Genomic DNA, 25,478 nt, shown 5'->3' with positions numbered 1-25,478 from the left:
AGCGGACACGGGGCGGGGCGGACACAGAGCGGACACGGGGCGGGGCGGACACAGAGCGGACACGGGGCGGGGCGGACACAGAGCGGACACGGGGCGGGGCGGACACAGAGCGGACACGGGGCGGGGCGGACACAGAGCGGACACGGGGCGGGGCGGACACAGAGCGGACACGGGGCGGGGCGGACACAGAGCGGACACGGGGCGGGGCGGACACAGAGCGGACACGGGGCGGGGCGGACACAGAGCGGACACGGGGCGGGGCGGACACAGAGCGGACACGGGGCGGGGCGGACACAGAGCGGACACGGGGCGGGGCGGACACAGAGCGGACACGGGGCGGGGCGGACACAGAGCGGACACGGGGCGGGGCGGACACAGAGCGGACACGGGGCGGGGCGGACACAGAGCGGACACGGGGCGGGGCGGACACAGAGCGGACACGGGGCGGGGCGGACACAGAGCGGACACGGGGCGGGGCGGACACAGAGCGGACACGGGGCGGGGCGGACACAGAGCGGACACGGGGCGGGGCGGACACAGAGCGGACACGGGGCGGGGCGGACACAGAGCGGACACGGGGCGGGGGCGGACACAGAGCGGACACGGGGCGGGGCGGACACAGAGCGGACACGGGGCGGGGCGGACACAGAGCGGACACGGGGCCGGGGCGGACACAGAGCGGACACGGGGCGGGGCGGACACAGAGCGGACACGGGGCGGGGCGGACACAGAGCGGACACGGGGCGGGGCGGACACAGAGCGGACACGGGGCGGGGCGGACACAGAGCGGACACGGGGCGGGGCGGACACAGAGCGGACACGGGGCGGGGCGGACACAGAGCGGACACGGGGCGGGGCGGACACAGAGCGGACACGGGGCGGGGCGGACACAGAGCGGACACGGGGCGGGGCGGACACAGAGCGGACACGGGGCGGGGCGGACACAGAGCGGACACGGGGCGGGGCGGGACACAGAGCGGACACGGGGCGGGGCGGACACAGAGCGGACACGGGGCGGGGCGGACACAGAGCGGACACGGGGCGGGGCGGACACAGAGCGGACACGGGGCGGGGCGGACACAGAGCGGACACGGGGCGGGGCGGACACAGAGCGGACACGGGGCGGGGCGGACACAGAGCGGACACGGGGCGGGGCGGACACAGAGCGGACACGGGGCGGGGCGGACACAGAGCGGACACGGGGCGGGGCGGACACAGAGCGGACACGGGGCGGGGCGGACACAGAGCGGACACGGGGCGGGGCGGACACAGAGCGGACACGGGGCGGGGCGGACACAGAGCGGACACGGGGCGGGGCGGACACAGAGCGGACACGGGGCGGGGCGGACACAGAGCGGACACGGGGCGGGGCGGACACAGAGCGGACACGGGGCGGGGCGGACACAGAGCGGACACGGGGCGGGGCGGACACAGAGCGGACACGGGGCGGGGCGGACACAGAGCGGACACGGGGCGGGGCGGACACAGAGCGGACACGGGGCGGGGCGGACACAGAGCGGACACGGGGCGGGGCGGACACAGAGCGGACACGGGGCGGGGCGGACACAGAGCGGACACGGGGCGGGGCGGACACAGAGCGGACACGGGGCGGGGCGGACACAGAGCGGACACGGGGCGGGGCGGACACAGAGCGGACACGGGGCGGGGCGGACACAGAGCGGACACGGGGCGGGGCGGACACAGAGCGGACACGGGGCGGGGCGGACACAGAGCGGACACGGGGCGGGGCGGACACAGAGCGGACACGGGGCGGGGCGGACACAGAGCGGACACGGGGCGGGGCGGACACAGAGCGGACACGGGGCGGGGCGGACACAGAGCGGACACGGGGCGGGGCGGACACAGAGCGGACACGGGGCGGGGCGGACACAGAGCGGACACGGGGCGGGGCGGACACAGAGCGGACACGGGGCGGGGCGGACACAGAGCGGACACGGGGCGGGGCGGACACAGAGCGGACACGGGGCGGGGCGGACACAGAGCGGACACGGGGCGGGGCGGACACAGAGCGGACACGGGGCGGGGCGGACACAGAGCGGACACGGGGCGGGGCGGACACAGAGCGGACACGGGGCGGGGCGGACACAGAGCGAACACGGGGCGGGGCGGACACAGAGCGAACACGGGGCGGGGCGGACACAGAGCGAACACGGGGCGGGGCGGACACAGAGCGGACACGGGGCGGGCCGGACACAGAGCGGACACGGGCGGGGCGGACACAGAGCGGACACGGGGCGGGGCGGACACAGAGCGGACACGGGGGCGGGGCGGACACAGAGCGGACACGGGGCGGGGCGGACACAGAGCGGACACGGGGCGGGGGCGGACACAGAGCGAACGGGGCGGGGCGGACACCGAGCGGGCGGGGGACCAAGCGGACACCGAGCGGGCGGGGCGGACACTGAATGGGCGGTGCGGGGCGGACGGTGCGGGGCATCAGTGCAGGAGGTTCTGCAGCGCCCCCTCTGGCAGGATCACATGTAATACAGGAGTCAGTCCCATGTAAATAATGCCTGATCTTCCATCAGTCCCTTGTGACTATTCCCTTCTTGCTGTTTGATGTCAGTGAATGGAAATAACGGACAATCTGGAGGATTCCCCGAAACGCTCTGCACTGACACACAGTAACAAACCCGCAGAGCGCAGCCGGGGAGACCGGTACATATATACACAGAGCACAGCCGGGGAGACCGGTACATATATACACAGAGCACAGCCGGGGTGACCGGTACATATATACACAGAGCACAGCCGGGGTGACCGGTACATATATACACAGAGCACAGCCGGGGTGACCGGTACATATATACACAGAGCACAGCCGGGGTGACCGGTACATATATACACAGAGCACAGCCGGGGTGACCGGTACATATATACACAGAGCACAGCCGGGGAGACCGGTACATATATACACAGAGCACAGCCGGGGAGACCGGTACATATATACACAGAGCACAGCCGGGGTGACCGGTACATATATACACAGAGCACAGCCGGGGAGACCGGTACATATATACACAGAGCACAGCCGGGGTGACCGGTACATATATACACAGAGCGCAGCCGGGGTGACCGGTACATATATACACAGAGCACAGCCGGGGAGACCGGTACATATATACACAGAGCACAGCCGGGAGACCGGTACATATATACACAGAGCACAGCCGGGGAGACCGGTACATATATACACAGAGCACAGCCGGGGGTGACCGGTACATATATACACAGAGCACAGCCGGGGTGACCGGTACATATATACACAGAGCACAGCCGGGGAGACCGGTACATATATACACAGAGCACAGCCGGGGTGACCGGTACATATATACACAGAGCACAGCCGGGGTGACCGGTACATATATACACAGAGCACAGCCGGGGTGACCGGGTACATATATACACAGAGCACAGCCGGGGAGACCGGTACATATATACACAGAGCACAGCCGGGGTGACCGGTACATATATACACAGAGCACAGCCGGGGAGACCGGTACATATATACACAGAGCACAGCCGGGGAGACCGGTACATATATACACAGAGCACAGCCGGGGAGACCGGTACATATATACACAGAGCACAGCCGGGGTGACCGGTACATATATACACAGAGCACAGCCGGGGTGACCGGTACATATATACACAGAGCACAGCCGGGGAGACCGGTACATATATACACAGAGCACAGCCGGGGTGACCGGTACATATATACACAGAGCACAGCCGGGGTGACCGGTACATATATACACAGAGCACAGCCGGGGTGACCGGTACATATATACACAGAGCACAGCCGGGGTGACCGGTACATATATACACAGAGCACAGCCGGGGAGACCGGTACATATATACACAGAGCACAGCCGGGGTGACCGGTACATATATACACAGAGCACAGCCGGGGGTGACCGGTACATATATACACAGAGCACAGCCGGGGAGACCGGTACATATATACACAGAGCACAGCCGGGGTGACCGGTACATATATACACAGAGCACAGCCGGGGTGACCGGTACATATATACACAGAGCACAGCCGGGGAGACGGTACATATATACACAGAGCACAGCCGGGGTGACCGGTACATATATACACAGAGCACAGCCGGGGTGACCGGTACATATATACACAGAGCACAGCCGGGGTGACCGGTACATATATACACAGAGCACAGCCGGGGAGACCGGTACATATATACACAGAGCACAGCCGGGGTGACCGGTACATATATACACAGAGCACAGCCGGGGTGACCGGTACATATATACACAGAGCACAGCCGGGGTGACCGGTACATATATACACAGAGCACAGCCGGGGTGACCGGTACATATATACACAGAGCACAGCCGGGGTGACCGGTACATATATACACAGAGCACAGCCGGGGAGACCGGTACATATATACACAGAGCACAGCCGGGGTGACCGGTACATATATACACAGAGCACAGCCGGGGTGACGGTACATATATACACAGAGCACAGCCGGGGTGACCGGTACATATATACACAGAGCACAGCCGGGGTGACCGGTACATATATACACAGAGCACAGCCGGGGTGACCGGTACATATATACACAGAGCACAGCCGGGGAGACCGGTACATATATACACAGAGCACAGCCGGGGAGACCGGTACATATATACACAGAGCACAGCCGGGGTGACCGGTACATATATACGACAGAGCACAGCCGGGGAGACCGGTACATATATACACAGAGCACAGCCGGGGAGACCGGTACATATATACACAGAGCACAGCCGGGGAGACCGGTACATATATACACAGAGCACAGCCGGGGTGACCGGTACATATATACACAGAGCACAGCCGGGGTGACCGGTACATATATACACAGAGCACAGCCGGGGTGACCGGTACATATATACACAGAGCACAGCCGGGGTGACCGGTACATATATACACAGACCACAGCCGGGGAGACCGGTACATATATACACAGAGCACAGCCGGGGTGACCGGTACATATATACACAGACCACAGCCGGGGAGACCGGTACATATATACACAGAGCACAGCCGGGGAGACCGGTACATATATACACAGAGCACAGCCGGGGAGACCGGTACATATATACACAGAGCACAGCCGGGGTGACCGGTACATATATACACAGAGCACAGCCGGGGTGACCGGTACATATATACACAGAGCACAGCCGGGGAGACCGGTACATATATACACAGAGCACAGCCGGGGTGACCGGTACATATATACACAGAGCACAGCCGGGGTGACCGGTACATATATACACAGAGCACAGCCGGGGAGACCGGTACATATATACACAGAGCACAGCCGGGGTGACCGGTACATATATACACAGAGCACAGCCGGGGAGACCGGTACATATATACACAGAGCACAGCCGGGGAGACCGGTACATATATACACAGAGCACAGCCGGGGAGACCGGTACATATATACACAGAGCACAGCCGGGGAGACCGGTACATATATACACAGAGCACAGCCGGGGAGACCGGTACATATATACACAGAGCACAGCCGGGGAGACCGGTACATATATACACAGAGCACAGCCGGGGAGACCGGTACATATATACACAGAGCACAGCCGGGGAGACCGGTACATATATACACAGAGCACAGCCGGGGAGACCGGTACATATATACACAGAGCACAGCCGGGGTGACCGGTACATATATACACAGAGCACAGCCGGGGTGACCGGTACATATATACACAGAGCACAGCCGGGGTGACCGGTACATATATACACAGAGCACAGCCGGGGAGACCGGTACATATATACACAGAGCACAGCCGGGGAGACCGGTACATATATACACAGAGCACAGCCGGGGAGACCGGTACATATATACACAGAGCACAGCCGGGGTGACCGGTACATATATACACAGAGCACAGCCGGGGTGACCGGTACATATATACACAGAGCACAGCCGGGGTGACCGGTACATATATACACAGAGCACAGCCGGGGTGACCGGTACATATATACACAGAGCACAGCCGGGGAGACCGGTACATATATACACAGAGCACAGCCGGGGTGACCGGTACATATATACACAGAGCACAGCCGGGGAGACCGGTACATATATACACAGAGCACAGCCGGGGTGACCGGTACATATATACACAGAGCACAGCCGGGGTGACCGGTACATATATACACAGAGCACAGCCGGGGAGACCGGTACATATATACACAGAGCACAGCCGGGGAGACCGGTACATATATACACAGAGCACAGCCGGGGAGACCGGTACATATATACACAGAGCACAGCCGGGGTGACCGGTACATATATACACAGAGCACAGCCGGGGAGACCGGTACATATATACACAGAGCACAGCCGGGGTGACCGGTACATATATACACAGAGCACAGCCGGGGTGACCGGTACATATATACACAGAGCACAGCCGGGGTGACCGGTACATATATACACAGAGCACAGCCGGGGTGACCGGTACATATATACACAGAGCACAGCCGGGGTGACCGGTACATATATACACAGAGCGCAGCCGGGGTGACCGGTACATATATACACAGAGCGCAGCCGGGGAGACCGGTACATATATACACAGAGCGCAGCCGGGGAGACCGGTACATATATACACAGAGCACAGCCGGGGTGACCGGTACATATATACACAGAGCACAGCCGGGGAGACCGGTACATATATACACAGAGCACAGCCGGGGAGACCGGTACATATATACACAGAGCACAGCCGGGGTGACCGGTACATATATACACAGAGCACAGCCGGGGTGACCGGTACATATATACACAGACCACAGCCGGGGTGACCGGTACATATATACACAGAGCACAGCCGGGGAGACCGGTACATATATACACAGAGCACAGCCGGGGTGACCGGTACATATATACACAGAGCACAGCCGGGGTGACCGGTACATATATACACAGAGCACAGCCGGGGAGACCGGTACATATATACACAGAGCACAGCCGGGGTGACCGGTACATATATACACAGAGCACAGCCGGGGAGACCGGTACATATATACACAGAGCACAGCCGGGGTGACCGGTACATATATACACAGAGCACAGCCGGGGAGACCGGTACATATATACACAGAGCACAGCCGGGGAGACCGGTACATATATACACAGAGCACAGCCGGGGTGACCGGTACATATATACACAGAGCACAGCCGGGGAGACCGGTACATATATACACAGAGCACAGCCGGGGAGACCGGTACATATATACACAGAGCACAGCCGGGGTGACCGGTACATATATACACAGAGCACAGCCGGGGAGACCGGTACATATATACACAGAGCGGGGGCCGGGGTGACCGGTACATATATACACAGAGCACAGCCGGGGTGACCGGTACATATATACACAGAGCACAGCCGGGGTGACCGGTACATATATACACAGAGCACAGCCGGGGAGACCGGTACATATATACACAGAGCACAGCCGGGGAGACCGGTACATATATACACAGAGCACAGCCGGGGAGACCGGTACATATATACACAGAGCACAGCCGGGGTGACCGGTACATATATACACAGAGCACAGCCGGGGTGACCGGTACATATATACACAGAGCACAGCCGGGGAGACCGGTACATATATACACAGAGCACAGCCGGGGTGACCGGTACATATATACACAGAGCACAGCCGGGGAGACCGGTACATATATACACAGAGCACAGCCGGGGAGACCGGTACATATATACACAGACCACAGCCGGGGAGACCGGTACATATATACACAGAGCACAGCCGGGGTGACCGGTACATATATACACAGAGCACAGCCGGGGGAGACCGGTACATATATACACAGAGCGCAGCCGGGGAGACCGGTACATATATACACAGAGCACAGCCGGGGAGACCGGTACATATATACACAGAGCACAGCCGGGGTGACCGGTACATATATACACAGAGCACAGCCGTGGTGACCGGTACATATATACACAGAGCACAGCCGGGGTGACCGGTACATATATACACAGAGCACAGCCGGGGTGACCGGTACATATATACACAGAGCGGGGGTGACCGGTACATATATACACAGAGCACAGCCGGGGAGACCGGTACATATATACACAGAGCACAGCCGGGGAGACCGGTACATATATACACAGAGCACAGCCGGGGAGACCGGTACATATATACACAGAGCACAGCCGGGGTGACCGGTACATATATACACAGAGCACAGCCGGGGAGACCGGTACATATATACACAGAGCACAGCCGGGGAGACCGGTACATATATACACAGAGCACAGCCGGGGAGACCGGTACATATATACACAGAGCACAGCCGGGGAGACCGGTACATATATACACAGAGCACAGCCGGGGTGACCGGTACATATATACACAGAGCACAGCCGGGGAGACCGGTACATATATACACAGAGCACAGCCGGGGAGACCGGTACATATATACGCAGAGCGGGGGTCGGACGGTCACTGCCCCCCGCAGCGGAGACACCTGAGAGATAAATATAGAAGGAAGACGACGGCTGGAAAGCCACAGACCAGGGGACCGCCCGGAGCGGGGGCCGAGCGCCACAGACCAGGGGACCGCCCGGAGCGGGGGCCGAGCGCCACAGACCAGGGGACCGCCCGGAGCGGGGGCCGAGCGCCACAGACCAGGGGAACCGCCCGGAGCGGGGGCCGAGCGCCACAGACCAGGGGACCGCCCGGAGCGGGGGCCGAGCGCCACAGACCAGGGGACCGCCCGGAGCGGGGGCCGAGCGCCACAGACCAGGGGACCGCCCGGAGCGGGGGCCAGAAGCGGCCTCAAAACAACGGGACCAAGCGCCGCAGACAACAGGGACCGGGGGGGGCCCAGTTTGGAGCTGTGCTCGGCTAGCGGGAGCAGTGAGACCAATGGCACGAGTGACAAGAGGGGGCCCCTGATTGCACCGCGCTGTCCCCCTCATCCACGCTCCTGCACCGCACTGTCCCCCTCATCCACGCTCCTGCACCGCACTGTCCCCCTCATCCACGCTCCTGCACCGCACTGTCCCCCCCCATCCACGCTCCTGCACTGCGCTGTCCCCCCCCCCATCCACGCTCCTGCACCGCGCTGTCCCCCCCATCCACGCTCCTGCACCGCACTGTCCCCCCCATCCAGGCTCCTGCACCGCACTGTCCCCCCCATGCACGCTCCTGCACCGCACTGTCCCCCCATCCACGCTCCTGCACCGCACTGTCCCCCCCATCCACGCTCCTGCACCGCACTGTCCCCCTCCATCCACGCTCCTGCACCGCACTGTCCCCCCCATCCACGCTCCTGCACCGCACTGTCCCCCCCCATCCACGCTCCTGCACCGCACTGTCCCCCCCATCCACGCTCCTGCACCGCACTGTCCCCCCCATCCACGCTCCTGCACCGCACTGTCCCCCTCCATCCACGCTCCTGCACCGCACTGTCCCCCCCATCCACGCTCCTGCACCGCACTGTCCCCACCATCCACGCTCCTGCACCGCACTGTCCCCCCCATCCACGCTCCTGCACCGCGCTGTCCCCCCCATCCACCGCACTGTGCCCCCCATCCACGCTCCTGCACCGCACTGTCCCCACCATCCACGCTCCTGCACCGCACTGTCCCCCCCCATCCACGCTCCTGCACCGCGCTGTCCCCCCCATCCACCGCACTGTGCCCCCCATCCACGCTCCTGCACCGCGCTGTCCCCCCCCATCCACGCTCCTGCACCGCACTGTCCCCCTCATCCACGCTCCTGCACCGCACTGTCCCCCATCCACGCTCCTGCACCGCGCTGTCCCCCCCATCCACGCTCCTGCACCGCACTGTCCCCCTCATCCACGCTCCTGCACCGCACTGTCCCCCCCATCCACGCTCCTGCACCGCACTGTCCCCCCCCATCCACGCTCCTGCACCGCACTGTCCCCCCCATCCAGGCTCCTGCACCCGCACTGTCCCCCCCCCAATCCACGCTCCTGCACCGCACTGTCCCCCCCCCAATCCACGCTCCTGCACCGCACTGTCCCCCCCATCCACGCTCCTGCACCGCACTGTCCCCCCCCCAATCCACGCTCCTGCACTGCACTGGCTATTTAAAGCTGCAGCGTCCCATATTCCTATATTCCCTCTGGAGGGAGCAGCACCAGACGAGGGGCCCGAAACAGGGGCTGCAATAACAAGACCTAAAAATAATCACTGGAGTCCGGACGCCCAGAATCCAACATTCCTGCTCCCCATGCTTTACACTGCAGCACCGCACCTAGACACCCATAACACAACCTGGAGCCGGCCTGAGGCCGCTGCCCTGTGCTCTCCATGCTTTACACTGCAGCACCGCACCTAGACATCCATAACACAGCCTGGAGCCGGCCTGAGGCCGCCGCCCTGTGCTCCCCATGCTTTACACTGCAGCACCGCACCTAGACATCCATAACACAGCCTGGAGCCGGCCTGAGGCCGCCGCCCTGTGCTCCCCATGCTTTACACTGCAGCACCGCACCTAGACACCCATAACACAACCTGGAGCCGGCCTGAGGCCGCCGCCCTGTGCTCCCCATGCTTTACACTGCAGCACCGCACCTAGACACCCATAACACAACCTGGAGCCGGCCTGAGGCCGCTGCCCTGTGCTCTCCATGCTTTACACTGCAGCACCGCACCTAGACATCCATAACACAGCCTGGAGCCGGCCTGAGGCCGCTGCCCTGTGCTCCCCATGCTTTACACTGCAGCACCGCACCTAGACATCCATAACACAGCCTGGAGCCGGCCTGAGGCCGCTGCCCTGTGCTCCCCATGCTTTACACTGCAGCACCGCACCTAGACACCCATAACACAACCTGGAGCCGGCCTGAGGCCGCTGCCCTGTGCTCTCCATGCTTTACACTGCAGCACCGCACCTAGACACCCATAACACAACCTGGAGCCGGCCTGAGGCTGCTGCCCTGTGCTCTCCATGCTTTACACTGCAGCACCGCACCTAGACACCCATAACACAACCTGGAGCCGGCCTGAGGCTGCTGCCCTGTGCTCCCCATGCTTTACACTGCAGCACCGCACCTAGACACCCATAACACAACCTGGAGCCGGCCTGAGGCCGCCGCCCTGTGCTCCCCATGCTTTACACTGCAGCACCGCACCTAGACACCCATAACACAACCTGGAGCCGGCCTGAGGCCGCCGCCCTGTGCTCCCCATGCTTTACACTGCAGCACCGCACCTAGACACCCATAACACAACCTGGAGCCGGCCTGAGGCCGCCGCCCTGTGCTCCCCATGCTTTACACTGCAGCACCGCACCTAGACACCCATAACACAACCTGGAGCCGGCCTGAGGCCGCTGCCCTGTGCTCCCCATGCTTTACACTGCAGCACCGCACCTAGACACCCATAACACAACCTGGAGCCGGCCTGAGGCCGCTGCCCTGTGCTCCCCATGCTTTACACTGCAGCACCGCACCTAGACATCCATAACACAACCTGGAGCCGGCCTGAGGCCGCTGCCCTGTGCTCCCCATGCTTTACACTGCAGCACCGCACCTAGACACCCATAACACAACCTGGAGCCGGCCTGAGGCCGCTGCCCTGTGCTCCCCATGCTTTACACTGCAGCACCGCACCTAGACATCCATAACACAGCCTGGAGCCGGCCTGAGGCCGCTGCCCTGTGCTCCCCATGCTTTACACTGCAGCACCGCACCTAGACACCCATAACACAACCTGGAGCCGGCCTGAGGCCGCTGCCCTGTGCTCTCCATGCTTTACACTGCAGCACCGCACCTAGACACCCATAACACAACCTGGAGCCGGCCTGAGGCTGCCGCCCTGTGCTCTCCATGCTTTACACTGCAGCACCGCACCTAGACACCCATAACACAACCTGGAGCCGGCCTGAGGCTGCCGCCCTGTGCTCCCCATGCTTTACACTGCAGCACCGCACCTAGACACCCATAACACAACCTGGAGCCGGCCTGAGGCCGCCGCCCTGTGCTCCCCATGCTTTACACTGCAGCACCGCACCTAGACACCCATAACACAACCTGGAGCCGGCCTGAGGCTGCCGCCCTGTGCTCCCCATGCTTTACACTGCAGCACCGCACCTAGACACCCATAACACAACCTGGAGCCGGCCTGAGGCCGCTGCCCTGTGCTCCCCATGCTTTACACTGCAGCACCGCACCTAGACATCCATAACACAACCTGGAGCCGGCCTGAGGCCGCTGCCCTGTGCTCCCCATGCTTTACACTGCAGCACCGCACCTAGACATCCATAACACAACCTGGAGCCGGCCTGAGGCTGCCGCCCTGTGCTCTCCATGCTTTACACTGCAGCACCGCACCTAGACACCCATAACACAACCTGGAGCCGGCCTGAGGCTGCCGCCCTGTGCTCCCCATGCTTTACACTGCAGCACCGCACCTAGACACCCATAACACAACCTGGAGCCGGCCTGAGGCTGCCGCCCTGTGCTCCCCATGCTTTACACTGCAGCACCGCACCTAGACATCCATAACACAGCCTGGAGCCGGCCTGAGGCCGCTGCCCTGTGCTCCCCATGCTTTACACTGCAGCACCGCACCTAGACATCCATAACACAGCCTGGAGCCGGCCTGAGGCCGCTGCCCTGTGCTCCCCATGCTTTACACTGCAGCACCGCACCTAGACACCCATAACACAACCTGGAGCCGGCCTGAGGCTGCTGCCCTGTGCTCTCCATGCTTTACACTGCAGCACCGCACCTAGACACCCATAACACAACCTGGAGCCGGCCTGAGGCCGCTGCCCTGTGCTCTCCATGCTTTACACTGCAGCACCGCACCTAGACATCCATAACACAACCTGGAGCCGGCCTGAGGCCGCCGCCCTGTGCTCTCCATGCTTTACACTGCAGCACCCGCACCTAGACATCCATAACACAACCTGGAGCCGGCCTGAGGCCGCCGCCCTGTGCTCCCCATGCTTTACACTGCAGCTCTTCTCTTCATGGATTGGATGCTGCACACAACCAAACGCATGGAAGAAAGTCACAGCAGACTGACAGGGGTGCTGGGGGGATAAAAACTATGAAGTGCCCCCCGATGTTGGCGCCCCCCACGTCCCCCCGATGTTGGCGCCCCCCACGTCCCCCCGATGTTGGCGCCCCCCACGTCCCCCCCGATGTTGGCGCCCCCCACGTCCCCCCGATGTTGGCGCCCCCCACGTCCCCCGATGTTGGCGCCCCCCACGTCCCCCCGATGTTGGCGCCCCCCACGTCCCCCCCGATGTTGGCGCCCCCCACGTCCCCCCGATGTTGGCGCCCCCCACGTCCCCCCGATGTTGGCGCCCCCCACGTCCCCCCGATGTTGGCGCCCCCCACGTCCCCCCGATGTTGGCGCCCCCCACGTCCCCCCGATGTACGTCCCCCCGATGTTGGCGCCCCCCACGTCCCCCCGATGTTGGCGCCCCCCACGTCCCCCCGATGTTGGCGCCCCCCCACGTCCCCCCGATGTTGGCGCCCCCCACGTCCCCCCCGATGTTGGCGCCCCCCACGTCCCCCCGATGTTGGCGCCCCCCACGTCCCCCCGATGTTGGCGCCCCCCACGTCCCCCCCGATGTTGGCGCCCCCCCACGTCCCCCCGATGTTGGCGCCCCCCACGTCCCCCCGATGTTGGCGCCCCCCACGTCCCCCCGATGTTGGCGCCCCCCACGTCCCCCCGATGTTGGCGCCCCCCACGTCCCCCCGATGTTGGCGCCCCCCCACGTCCCCCCGATGTTGGCGCCCCCCACGTCCCCACCGATGTTGGCGCCCCCCCACGTCCCCCCGATGTTGGCGCCCCCCCACGTCCCCCCGATGTTGGCGCCCCCCACGTCCCCCCGATGTTGGCGCCCCCCACGTCCCCCCGATGTTGGCGCCCCCCACGTCCCCCCCGATGTTGGCGCCCCCCACGTCCCCCCGATGTTGGCGCCCCCCACGTCCCCCGATGTTGGCGCCCCCCACGTCCCCCCGATGTTGGCGCCCCCCACGTCCCCCCCGATGTTGGCGCCCCCCACGTCCCCCCGATGTTGGCGCCCCCCACGTCCCCCCCGATGTTGGCGCCCCCCACGTCCCCCCGATGTTGGCGCCCCCCACGTCCCCCCCGATGTTGGCGCCCCCCCACGTCCCCCCGATGTTGGCGCCCCCCACGTCCCCCCGATGTTGGCGCCCCCCCACGTCCCCCCGATGTTGGCGCCCCCCACGTCCCCCCCGATGTTGGCGCCCCCCACGTCCCCCGATGTTGGCGCCCCCCACGTCCCCCCGATGTTGGCGCCCCCACGTCCCCCCGATGTTGGCGCCCCCCACGTCCCCCCGATGTTGGCGCCCCCCACGTCCCCCCGATGTTGGCGCCCCCCACGTCCCCCCGATGTTGGCGCCCCCCACGTCCCCCCCGATGTTGGCGCCCCCCACGTCCCCCGATGTTGGCGCCCCCCACGTCCCCCCGATGTTGGCGCCCCCCACGTCCCCCCCCCCCCCGATGTTGGCGCCCCCCCACGTCCCCCCGATGTTGGCGCCCCCCACGTCCCCCCGATGTTGGCGCCCCCCACGTCCCCCGATGTTGGCGCCCCCCCACGTCCCCCCGATGTTGGCGCCCCCCACGTCCCCCCGATGTTGGCGCCCCCCACGTCCCCCCGATGTTGGCGCCCCCCACGTCCCCCCGATGTTGGCGCCCCCCACGTCCCCCCGATGTTGGCGCCCCCCACGTCCCCCCGATGTTGGCGCCCCCCACGTCCCCCCGATGTTGGCGCCCCCCACGTCCCCCCGATGTTGGCGCCCCCCCACGTCCCCCCGATGTTGGCGCCCCCCACGTCCCCCCGATGTTGGCGCCCCCCACGTCCCCCCGATGTTGGCGCCCCCCACGTCCCCCCCGATGTTGGCGCCCCCCACGTCCCCCCGATGTTGGCGCCCCCCACGTCCCCCGATGTTGGCGCCCCCCACGTCCCCCCGATGTTGGCGCCCCCCACGTCCCCCCGATGTTGGCGCCCCCCACGTCCCCCCGATGTTGGCGCCCCCCACGTCCCCCCGATGTTGGCGCCCCCCCACGTCCCCCCGATGTTGGCGCCCCCCACGTCCCCCCGATGTTGGCGCCCCCACGTCCCCCGATGTTGGCGCCCCCCACGTCCCCCGATGTTGGCGCCCCCCACGTCCCCCGATGTTGGCGCCCCCCACGTCCCCCGATGTTGGCGCCCCCCACGTCCCCGATGTTGGCGCCCCCCACGTCCCCCGATGTTGGCGCCCCCCACGTCCCCCGATGTTGGCGCCCCCCACGTCCCCCGATGTTGGCGCCCCCCACGTCCCCCGATGTTGGCGCCCCCCACGTCCCCCCGATGTTGGCGCCCCCCCACGTCCCCCGATGTTGGCGCCCCCCACGTCCCCCGATGTTGGCGCCCCCCACGTCCCCCGATGTTGGCGCCCCCCACGTCCCCCGATGTTGGCGCCCCCCCACGTCCCCGATGTTGGCGCCCCCCCACGTCCCCCGATGTTGGCGCCCCCCACGTCCCCCGATGTTGGCGCCCCCCACGTCCCCCGATGTTGGCGCCCCCCCACGTCCCCCGATGTTGGCGCCCCCCACGTCCCCCGATGTTGGCGCCCCCCACGTCCCCCGATGTTGGCGCCCCCCACGTCCCCCGATGTTGGCGCCCCCCGATGTTGGCGCCCCCCCACGTCCCCCGATGTTGGCGCCCCCCGATGTTGGCGCCCCCCACGTCCCCCCGATGTTGGCGCCCCCCCACGTCCCCCCGATGTTGGCGCCCCCCACGTCCCCCGATGTTGGCGCCCCCCACGTCCCCCGATGTTGGCGCCCCCCACGTCCCCCGATGTTGGCGCCCCCCACGTCCCCCGATGTTGGCTCCCCCCCTCCCCCGATGTTGGCGCCCCCCCCTCCCCCCACGTCCCCCGATGTTGGCGCCCCCACGTCCCCCGATGTTGGCGCCCCCCCTCCCCCCACGTCCCCCCGATGTTGGCGCCCCCCACGTCCCCCGATGTTGGCGCCCCCCCGCCCCCCACGTCCCCCGATGTTGGCGCCCCCCCCACGTCCCCCGATGTTGGCGCCCCCCACGTCCCCCGATGTTGGCGCCCCCCACGTCCCCCGATGTTGGCGCCCCCCCGCACGTCCCCCCGATGTTGGCGCCCCCCCACGTCCCCCGATGTGGCGCCCCCCACGTCCCCCGATGTTGGCGCCCCCCACGTCCCCCGATGTTGGGCGCCCCCCTCCCCCCCCCACGTCCCCCGACGTTGGCGCCCCCCTCCCCCCACGTCCCCCGACGTTGGCGCCCCCCCTCCCCCCACGTCCCCCGACGTAGGCGCCCCCCTCCCCCAATGTTGGCGCCCCCCCTCCCCCCCCGTCCCCCCGATGTTGGCGCCCCCCCGTCCCCCCGATGTTGGCGCCCCCCTCCTCCTCCCCCCCCGATGTTGGCGCCCCCTCCCCTCCCCCGAGCTGTTTGATCTAGTAAATAAGATACTGATATTCACCAGGGAAATCCCAGATGAAATGGAGACAGAAACCGGGGGCGGCAGTAACCCCTTCAGCACCGGAGCCGGCAGCGCTGCCCACCCCAGGGAAAAAGCTGCGGCCCCCAATCCTAAAAACCCATCACTTTAAGGGGGCAGCCACAACTGGAGAATCCTGGCCGCCTTCTACAGCGCCTGCCCCGGGGGGCCGCAGTACCACACTCCACCTGCAGGCTCGGGGGGCGCTGCTGCGCATGTTTATGTCGCGATCCTGGAAAATCTACACTCAGAAAACAATAATCCCCTCTCGGCGGTGTCCTGCGGAGAACGTGGGCCGCTGAGGCGGAGGACGCGGGGCATTGTCCTAGAATAGGGAGGCGAGAGCGGATCATGTGCAGCGACCCAGAGACCACACCACATCCCCCTCCACCTGCGCCAATAATCACCAGATCACCGACACCAAGAGACAACATCACACCACATCCCCCTCCACCTGCGCCAATAATCACCAGATCACCGGCACTAAGAGACAACATCACACCACATCCCCCTCCACCAATAATCACCAGATCACCGACACCAAGGGAGACATCACACCACATCCCCCTCCACCTGCGCCAATAATCACCAGATCCCCGACACCAAGAGACAACATCACACCACATCCCCCTCCACCTGCGCCAATAATCACCACATCCCCAACACCAAGAGACATCACACCACATCCCCCTCCACCTGCGCCAATAATCACCAGATCACCGACACCAAGAGACAACATCACACCACATCCCCCTCCACCTGCGCCAATAATCACCACATCCCCAACACCAAGAGACATCACACCACATCCCCCTCCACCTGCGCCAATAATCACCAGATCACCGACACCAAGGGAGAAATCACACCACATTCCCCTCCACCAATAATCACCAGATCACCGACACCAAGGGAGGACATCACACACATCCCCCTCCACCTGCGCCAATAATCACCAGATCACCGCACCAAGGGAGAAATCACACCACATCCCCCTCCACCTGCGCCAATAATCACCACATCCCCAACACCAAGAGACATCACACCACATCCCCTCCACCTGCGCCAAGAATCACCAGATCACCGACACCAAGGGACAACATCACACCACATCCCCCTCCACCTGCGCCAATAATCACAGATCCCCAACACCAAGGGACAACATCACACCACATCCCCTGCACCTGCGCCAATAATCACCAGATCCCCGACACCAAGGGACAACATCACACCACATCCCCCTCCACCTGCGCCAATAATCACCAGATCACCGACACCAAGAGACAACATCACACCACATCCCCCCTCCACCTGCGCCAATAATCACCACATCCCCAACACCAAGAGACATCACACCACATCCCCCCTCCACCTGCGCCAATAATCACCAGATCCCCGACACCAAGAGACAACATCACACCACATCCCCCTCCACCTGCGCCAATAATCACCAGATTCCCGACACCAAGAGACAACATCCCACCACATCCCCCTCCACCTGCGCCAATCACCAGATCACCGACACCAAGGGAGCCATCACACCACATCCCCCTCCACCTGCGCCAATAATCACCAGATCACCGACACCAAGGGAGACATCACACCACATTCCCCTCCACCTGCGCCAATAATCACCAGATGACCGGCACCAAGGGAGACAATATCACACCACATCCCCCTCCACCTGCGCCAATCACCAGATCACCGACACCAAGGGAGCCATCACACCACATCCCACTCCACCTGCGCCAATCACCAGATCACCGACACCAAGGGAGACATCACACCACATCCCCCCTCCACCTGCGCCAATAATCACCAGATCACACTGACACCGAGCCACAAGTATCAGAGACCGTGGAGAAAGGAAAGGATTAGAGGACAAGAGGAGACACCAACAGATCCACACCGGCGGGGGAAGAGCGAGAGCCAAAGAGGAGGAGGAGAAAAGAGAGAGAGCGAGAGCCAAAGAGGAGGAGGAGAAAAGAGAAAGAGCGAGAGCCAAAGAGGAGGAGGAGAAAAGAGAAAAAGCGAGAGCCAAAGAGGAGGAGGAGGAGAAAAGAGAAAGAGCGAGAGCCAAAGAGGAGGAGGAGAAAAGAGAAAAAGCGAGAGCCAAAGAGGAGGAGAAAAAGAGAAAGAGCGCGAGAGCCAAAGAGGAGGAGGAGAAAAGAGAGAGAGCGAGAGCCAAAGAGGAGGAGAGAAAAGAGAAAGAGCGAGAGCCAAAGAGGAGGAGGAGAAGAAAAGAGAAAGAGCGAGAGCCAAAGAGGAGGAGAAAAGAGAGAGAGCGAGAGCCAAAGAGGAGGAGGAGAAAAGAGAAAGAGCGAGAGCCAAAGAGGAGGAGGAGAAAAGAGAAAAAGCGAGAGCCAAAGAGGAGGAGGAGGAGAAAAGAGAAAGAGCGAGAGCCAAAGAGGAGGAGGAGAAAAGAGAAAAAGCGAGAGCCAAAGAGGAGGAGAAAAGAGAAAGAGCGCGAGAGCCAAAGAGGAGGAGGAGAAAAGAGAGAGAGCGAGAGCCAAAGAGGAGGAGAAGAAAAGAGAAAGAGCGAGAGCCAAAGAGGAGGAGGAGAAGAAAAGAGAAAGAGCGAGAGCCAAAGAGGAGGAGAAAAGAGAGAGAGCGAGAGCCAAAGAGGAGGAGAAAAGAGAGAGAGCGAGAGCCAAAAGAGGAGGAGGAGAAAAGAGAAAGAGCGAGAGCCAAAGAGGAGGAGAAGAAAAGAGAAAGAGCGAGAGAGCCAAAGAGGAGGAGAAAAGAGAGAGAGCGAGAGCCAAAGAGGAGGAGAAGAAAAGAGAGAGAGCCAAAGAGGAGGAGGAGAAAAGAGAAAGAGCGAGAGCCAAAGAGGAGGAGGAGAAAAGAGAAAGAGCGAGAGCCAAAGAGGAGGAGAAGAAAAGAGAAAAAGCGAGAGCCAAAGAGGAGGAGGAGAAAAGAGAGAGAGCGAGAGCCAAAGAGGAGGAGAAGAAAAGAGAAAGAGCGAGAGAGCCAAAGAGGAGGAGAAAAGAGAGAGAGCGAGAGCCAAAGAGGAGGAGAAGAAAAGAGAGAAAGAGCGAGAGCCAAAGAGGAGGAGGAGAAAAGAGAAAGAGCGAGAGCCAAAGAGGAGGAGGAGAAAAGAGAAAGAGCGAGAGCCAAAGAGGAGGAGAAGAAAAGAGAAAAAGCGAGAGCCAAAGAGGAGGAGAAGAAAAGAGAAAGAGCGAGAGCCAAAGAGGAGGAGAAGAAAAGAGAAAGAGCGAGAGCCAAAGAGGAGGAGGAGAAAAGAGAAAGAGCGAGAGCCAAAGAGGAGGAGAAGAAAAGAGAAAAAGCGAGAGCCAAAGAGGAGGAGAAGAAAAGAGAAAGAGCGAGAGCCAAAGAGGAGGAGGAGAAAAGAGAAAGAGCGAGAGCCAAAGAGGAGGAGAAGAAAAGAGAAAGAGCGAGAGCCAAAGAGGAGGAGGAGAAAAGAGAAAGAGCGAGAGCCAAAGAGGAGGAGAAGAAAAGAGAAAGAGCGAGAGCCAAAGAGGAGGAGAAGAAAAGAGAAAGAGCCAAAGAGGAGGAGAAGAAAAGAGAAAGAGCGAGAGCCAAAGAGGAGGAGGAGGAAAGAGAAAGAGCGAGAGCCAAAGAGGAGGAGGAGAAAAGAGAAAGAGCGAGAGCCAAAGAGGAGGAGAAGAAAAGAGAAAGAGCGAGAGCCAAAGAGGAGGAGAAGAAAAGAGAAAGAGCGAGAGCCAAAGAGGAGGAGAAGAAAAGAGAAAGAGCGAGAGCCAAAGAGGAGGAGAAGAAAAGAGAAAGAGCCAAAGAGGAGGAGGAGAAAAGAGAAAGAGGGAGAGCCAAAGAGGAGGAGAAGAAAAGAGAAAGAGCGAGAGCCAAAGAGGAGGAGGAGGAAAGAGAAAGAGCGAGAGCCAAAGAGGAGGAGGAGAAAAGAGAAAGAGCGAGAGCCAAAGAGGAGGAGAAAAGAGAAAGAGCGAGAGCCAAAGAGGAGGAGGAGAAAAGAGAAAGAGCGAGAGCCAAAGAGGAGGAGAAGAAAAGAGAAAAAGCGAGAGCCAAAGAGGAGGAGGAGAAAAGAGAAAGAGCGAGAGCCAAAGAGGAGGAGAAGAAAAGAGAAAGAGCGAGAGCCAAAGAGGAGGAGGAGAAAAGAGAAAGAGCGAGAGCCAAAGAGGAGGAGGAGAAAAGAGAAAGAGCGAGAGCCAAAGAGGAGGAGGAAATAAAGGGCTAAAGATCGCGGCTCAGAGACCGGAGGTTTCAGTCTTCGGTCGGTTATTACAGAAGAAATGTCGGACGATCAAATCTACAAAACCTCAGGAAAGAAAGAACAAAACCAAAACTGGCCCCGAGCGCAGAGACCTGACAGTGCAGATACCGAGCGTGCGGATCACCAGCGCAGAGACCTGACAGTGCGGATACCGAGCGTGCGGATAACCAGCGCAGAGACCTGACAGTGCAGATACCGAGCGTGCGGATCACCAGCGCAGAGACCTGACAGTGCGGATACCGAGCGTGCGGATAACCAGCGCAGAGACCTGACAGTGCAGATACCGAGCGTGCGGATCACCAGCGCAGAGACCTGACAGTGCGGATACCGAGCGTGCGGATAACCAGCGCAGAGACCTGACAGTGCAGATAACGAGCGTGCGGATAACCAGCGCAGAGACCTGACAGTGCGGATACCGAGCGTGCGGATAACCAGCGCAGAGACCTGACAGTGCGGATACCGAGCGTGCGGATGACCAGCGCAGAGACCTGACAGTGCGGATACCGAGCGTGCGGATAACCAGCGCAGAGACCTGACAGTGCGGATACCGAGCGTGCGGATAACCAGCGCAGAGACCTGACAGTGCTGATAACGAGCGTGCGGATAACCAGCGCAGAGACCTGACAGTGCGGATACCGAGCGTGCGGATAACCAGCGCAGAGACCTGACAGTGCGGATACCGAGCGTGCGGATAACCAGCGCAGAGACCTGACAGTGCGGATACCGAGCGTGCGGATAACCAGCGCAGAGACCTGACAGTGCAGATAACGAGCGTGCGGATAACCAGCGCAGAGACCTGACAGTGCGGATACCGAGCGTGCGGATAACCAGCGCAGAGACCTGACAGTGCGGATACCGAGCATGCGGATAACCAGCGCAGAGACCTGACAGTGCAGATAACGAGCGTGCGGATAACCAGCGCAGAGACCTGACAGTGCGGATACCGAGCGTGCGGATAACCAGCGCAGAGACCTGACAGTGCGGATACCGAGCGTGCGGATAACCAGCGCAGAGACCTGACAGTGCGGATACCGAGCGTGCGGATAACCAGCGCAGAGACCTGACAGTGCGGATACCGAGCGTGCGGATAACCAGCGCAGAGACCTGACAGTGCAGATAACGAGCGTGCGGATAACCAGCGCAGAGACCTGACAGTGCGGATACCGAGCGTGCGGATAACCAGCGCAGAGACCTGACAGTGCAGATAACGAGCGTGCGGATAACCAGCGCAGAGACCTGACAGTGCGGATACCGAGCGTGCGGATAACCAGCGCAGAGACCTGACAGTGCGGATACCGAGCGTGCGGATAACCAGCGCAGAGACCTGACAGTGCGGATACCGAGCATGCGGATAACCAGCGCAGAGACCTGACAGTGCAGATAACGAGCGTGCGGATAACCAGCGCAGAGACCTGACAGTGCGGATACCGAGCGTGCGGATAACCAGCGCAGAGACCTGACAGTGCGGATACAGAGCGTGCGGATAACCAGCGCAGAGACCTGACAGTGTGGATACCGAGCGTGCGGATAACCAGCGCAGAGACCTGACAGTGCAGATAACGAGCGTGCGGATAACCAGCGCAGAGACCTGACAGTGCGGATACCGAGCGTGCGGATAACCAGCGCAGAGACCTGACAGTGCGGATAACGAGCGTGCGGATAACCAGCGCAGAGACCTGACAGTGCGGATACCGAGCGTGCGGATAACCAGCGCAGAGACCTGACAGTGCAGATAACGAGCGTGCGGATAACCAGCGCAGAGACCTGACAGTGCAGATAACGAGCGTGCGGATAACCAGCGCAGAGACCTGACAGTGCGGATACCGAGCGAGCGGATAACGGGGGACGGGACCCCGAGGAGATACGGAGCGGACAGAACAGACGCTTCTTACCTTGACACTGGAACCCCTGCTTCCCGAAGCCCCTGAGAGAAGAGAGAGAGGGTTACAGTGAGGGGGGCAGAATGGGGGCACCCCCAAAATATCACCCCAAAATATATCAGTCCCCAATATTTATCACCCCCAAACCCAACATCACAAAGTACAGTATATACAGGTGTGTGGGATATATACAGGCACAGTATATAGAGGCAGTATACAGTATATACAGGCACAGCATATAGAGGCAGTATACAGTATATACAGGCACAGCATATAGAGGCAGTATACAGTATATACAGGCACAGCATATAGGGGCAGTATACAGTATATACAGGCACAGTATATAGAGGCAGTATACAGTATATACAGGCACAGTATATAGAGGCAGTATACAGTATATACAGGCACCGTATATAGAGGCAGTATACAGTATATACAGGCACCACATATAGGGGCAGTATATACAATGCACAGTATATAGGGGCAGTATATACAATGCACAGTATATAGGGGCAGTATATACAATGCACAGTATATAGGGGCAGTATATACAATGCACAGTATATAGGGGCAGTATATACAATGCACAGTATATAGGGGCAGTATATACAATGCACAGTATATAGGGGCAGTATATACAATGCACAGTATATAGGGGCAGTATATACAATGCACAGTATATAGGGGCAGTATATACAATGCACAGTATATAGGGGCAGTATATACAATGCACAGTATATAGGGGCAGTATATACAATGCACAGTATATAGGGGCAGTATATACAATGCACAGTATATAGGGGCAGTATATACAATGCACAGTATATAGGGGCAGTATATACAATGCACAGTATATAGGGGCAGTATATACAATGCACAGTATATAGGGGCAGTATATACAATGCACAGTATATAGGGGCAGTATATACAATGCACAGTATATAGGGGCAGTATATACAATGCACAGTATATAGGGGCAGTATATACAATGCACAGTATATAGGGGCAGTATATACAATGCACAGTATATAGGGGCAGTATATACAATGCACAGTATATAGGGGCAGTATATACAATGCACAGTATATAGGGGCAGTATATACAATGCACAGTATATAGGGGCAGTATATACAATGCACAGTATATAGGGGCAGTATATACAATGCACAGTATATAGGGGCAGTATATACAATGCACAGTATATAGGGGCAGTATATACAATGCACAGTATATAGGGGCAGTATATACAATGCACAGTATATAGGGGCAGTATACAATGCACAGTATATAGGGGCAGTATATACAATGCACAGTATATAGGGGCAGTATACAATGCACAGTATATAGGGGCAGTATATACAGGCAAAGCATCTAGGGGCAGTATATACAGGCACAGCATCTGGGGGCAGTATATACAGGCACAGCATCTGGGGGCAGTATATACAGGCACAGCATCTGGGGGCAGTATATACAGGCACAGCATCTGGGGGCAGTATATACAGGCACAGCATCTGGGGGCAGTATATACAGGCACAGCATCTGGGGGCAGTATATACAGGCACAGCATCTGGGGGCAGTATATACAGGCACAGCATCTGGGGGCAGTATATACAGGCACAGCATCTGGGGGCAGTATATACAGGCACAGCATCTGGGGGCAGTATATACAGGCACAGCATCTGGGGGCAGTATATACAGGCACAGCATATAGGGGCAGTATATACAGGCACAGCATATAGGGGCAGTATATACAGGCACAGCATATAGGGGCAGTATATACAGGCACAGCATATAGGGGCAGTATATACAGGCACAGCATATAGGGGCAGTATATACAGGCACAGCATATAGGGGCAGTATATACAGGCACAGCATATAGGGGCAGTATATACAGGCACAGCATATAGGGGCAGTATATACAGGCACAGCATATAGGGGCAGTATATACAGGCACAGCATATAGGGGCACAGTATATACAGGCACAGCATATAGGGGCACAGTATATACAGGCACAGCATATAGGGGCAGTATATACAATGCACAGCATATAGGGGCAGTATATACAATGCACAGCATATAGGGGCAGTATATACAATGCACAGCATATAGGGGCAGTATATACAATGCACAGCATATAGGGGCAGTATATACAATGCACAGTATATAGGGGCAGTATATACAATGCACAGTATATAGGGGCAGTATATACAATGCACAGTATATAGGGGCAGTATATACCATGCACAGTATATAGGGGCAGTATATACAATGCACAGTATATAGGGGCAGTATATACAGTGCACAGTATATAGGGGCAGTATATACAATGCACAGTATATAGGGGCAGTATATACAATGCACAGTATATAGGGGCAGTATATACAATGCACAGTATATAGGGGCAGTATATACAGGCACCACATATAGGGGCAGTATATACAATGCACAGTATATACAATGCACAGCATATAGGGGCAGTATATACAATGCACAGCATATAGGGGCAGTATATACAATGCACAGCGTATAGGGGCAGTATATACAATGCACAGCATATAGGGGCAGTATATACAGGCACAGTATATGGGGGCAGTATATACAGGCACAGTATATAGGGGCAGTATATACAGGCACAGTATATACAATGCACAGTATATAGGGGCAGTATATACAATGCACAGTATATAGGGGCAGTATATACAATGCACAGTATATAGGGGCAGTATATACAGGCACAGTATATGGGGGCAGTATATACAGGCACAGTATATGGGGGCAGTATATACAGGCACAGTATATGGGGGCAGTAT

General features: G+C 60.2%; 1 protein-coding gene across 1 annotated transcript in view; it reads right to left on the bottom strand.

Annotated features, from left to right (window-relative positions):
* Positions 1–25,478, bottom strand: part of LOC142262561 (protein kinase C alpha type-like) — a 270,331-nt gene that overhangs the window by 233,474 nt on the left and 11,379 nt on the right. Inside the window, 1 exon segment of the mRNA XM_075332179.1 lies at positions 22,680–22,711. Coding sequence (XP_075188294.1) covers positions 22,680–22,711 — 32 coding nt within the window.

Source organism: Anomaloglossus baeobatrachus, unplaced genomic scaffold (assembly GCF_048569485.1).
Source record: "Anomaloglossus baeobatrachus isolate aAnoBae1 unplaced genomic scaffold, aAnoBae1.hap1 Scaffold_248, whole genome shotgun sequence".
Taxonomy (NCBI): domain Eukaryota; kingdom Metazoa; phylum Chordata; class Amphibia; order Anura; family Aromobatidae; genus Anomaloglossus; species Anomaloglossus baeobatrachus.
This window is presented reverse-complemented; position numbering and strand designations above follow the sequence as displayed.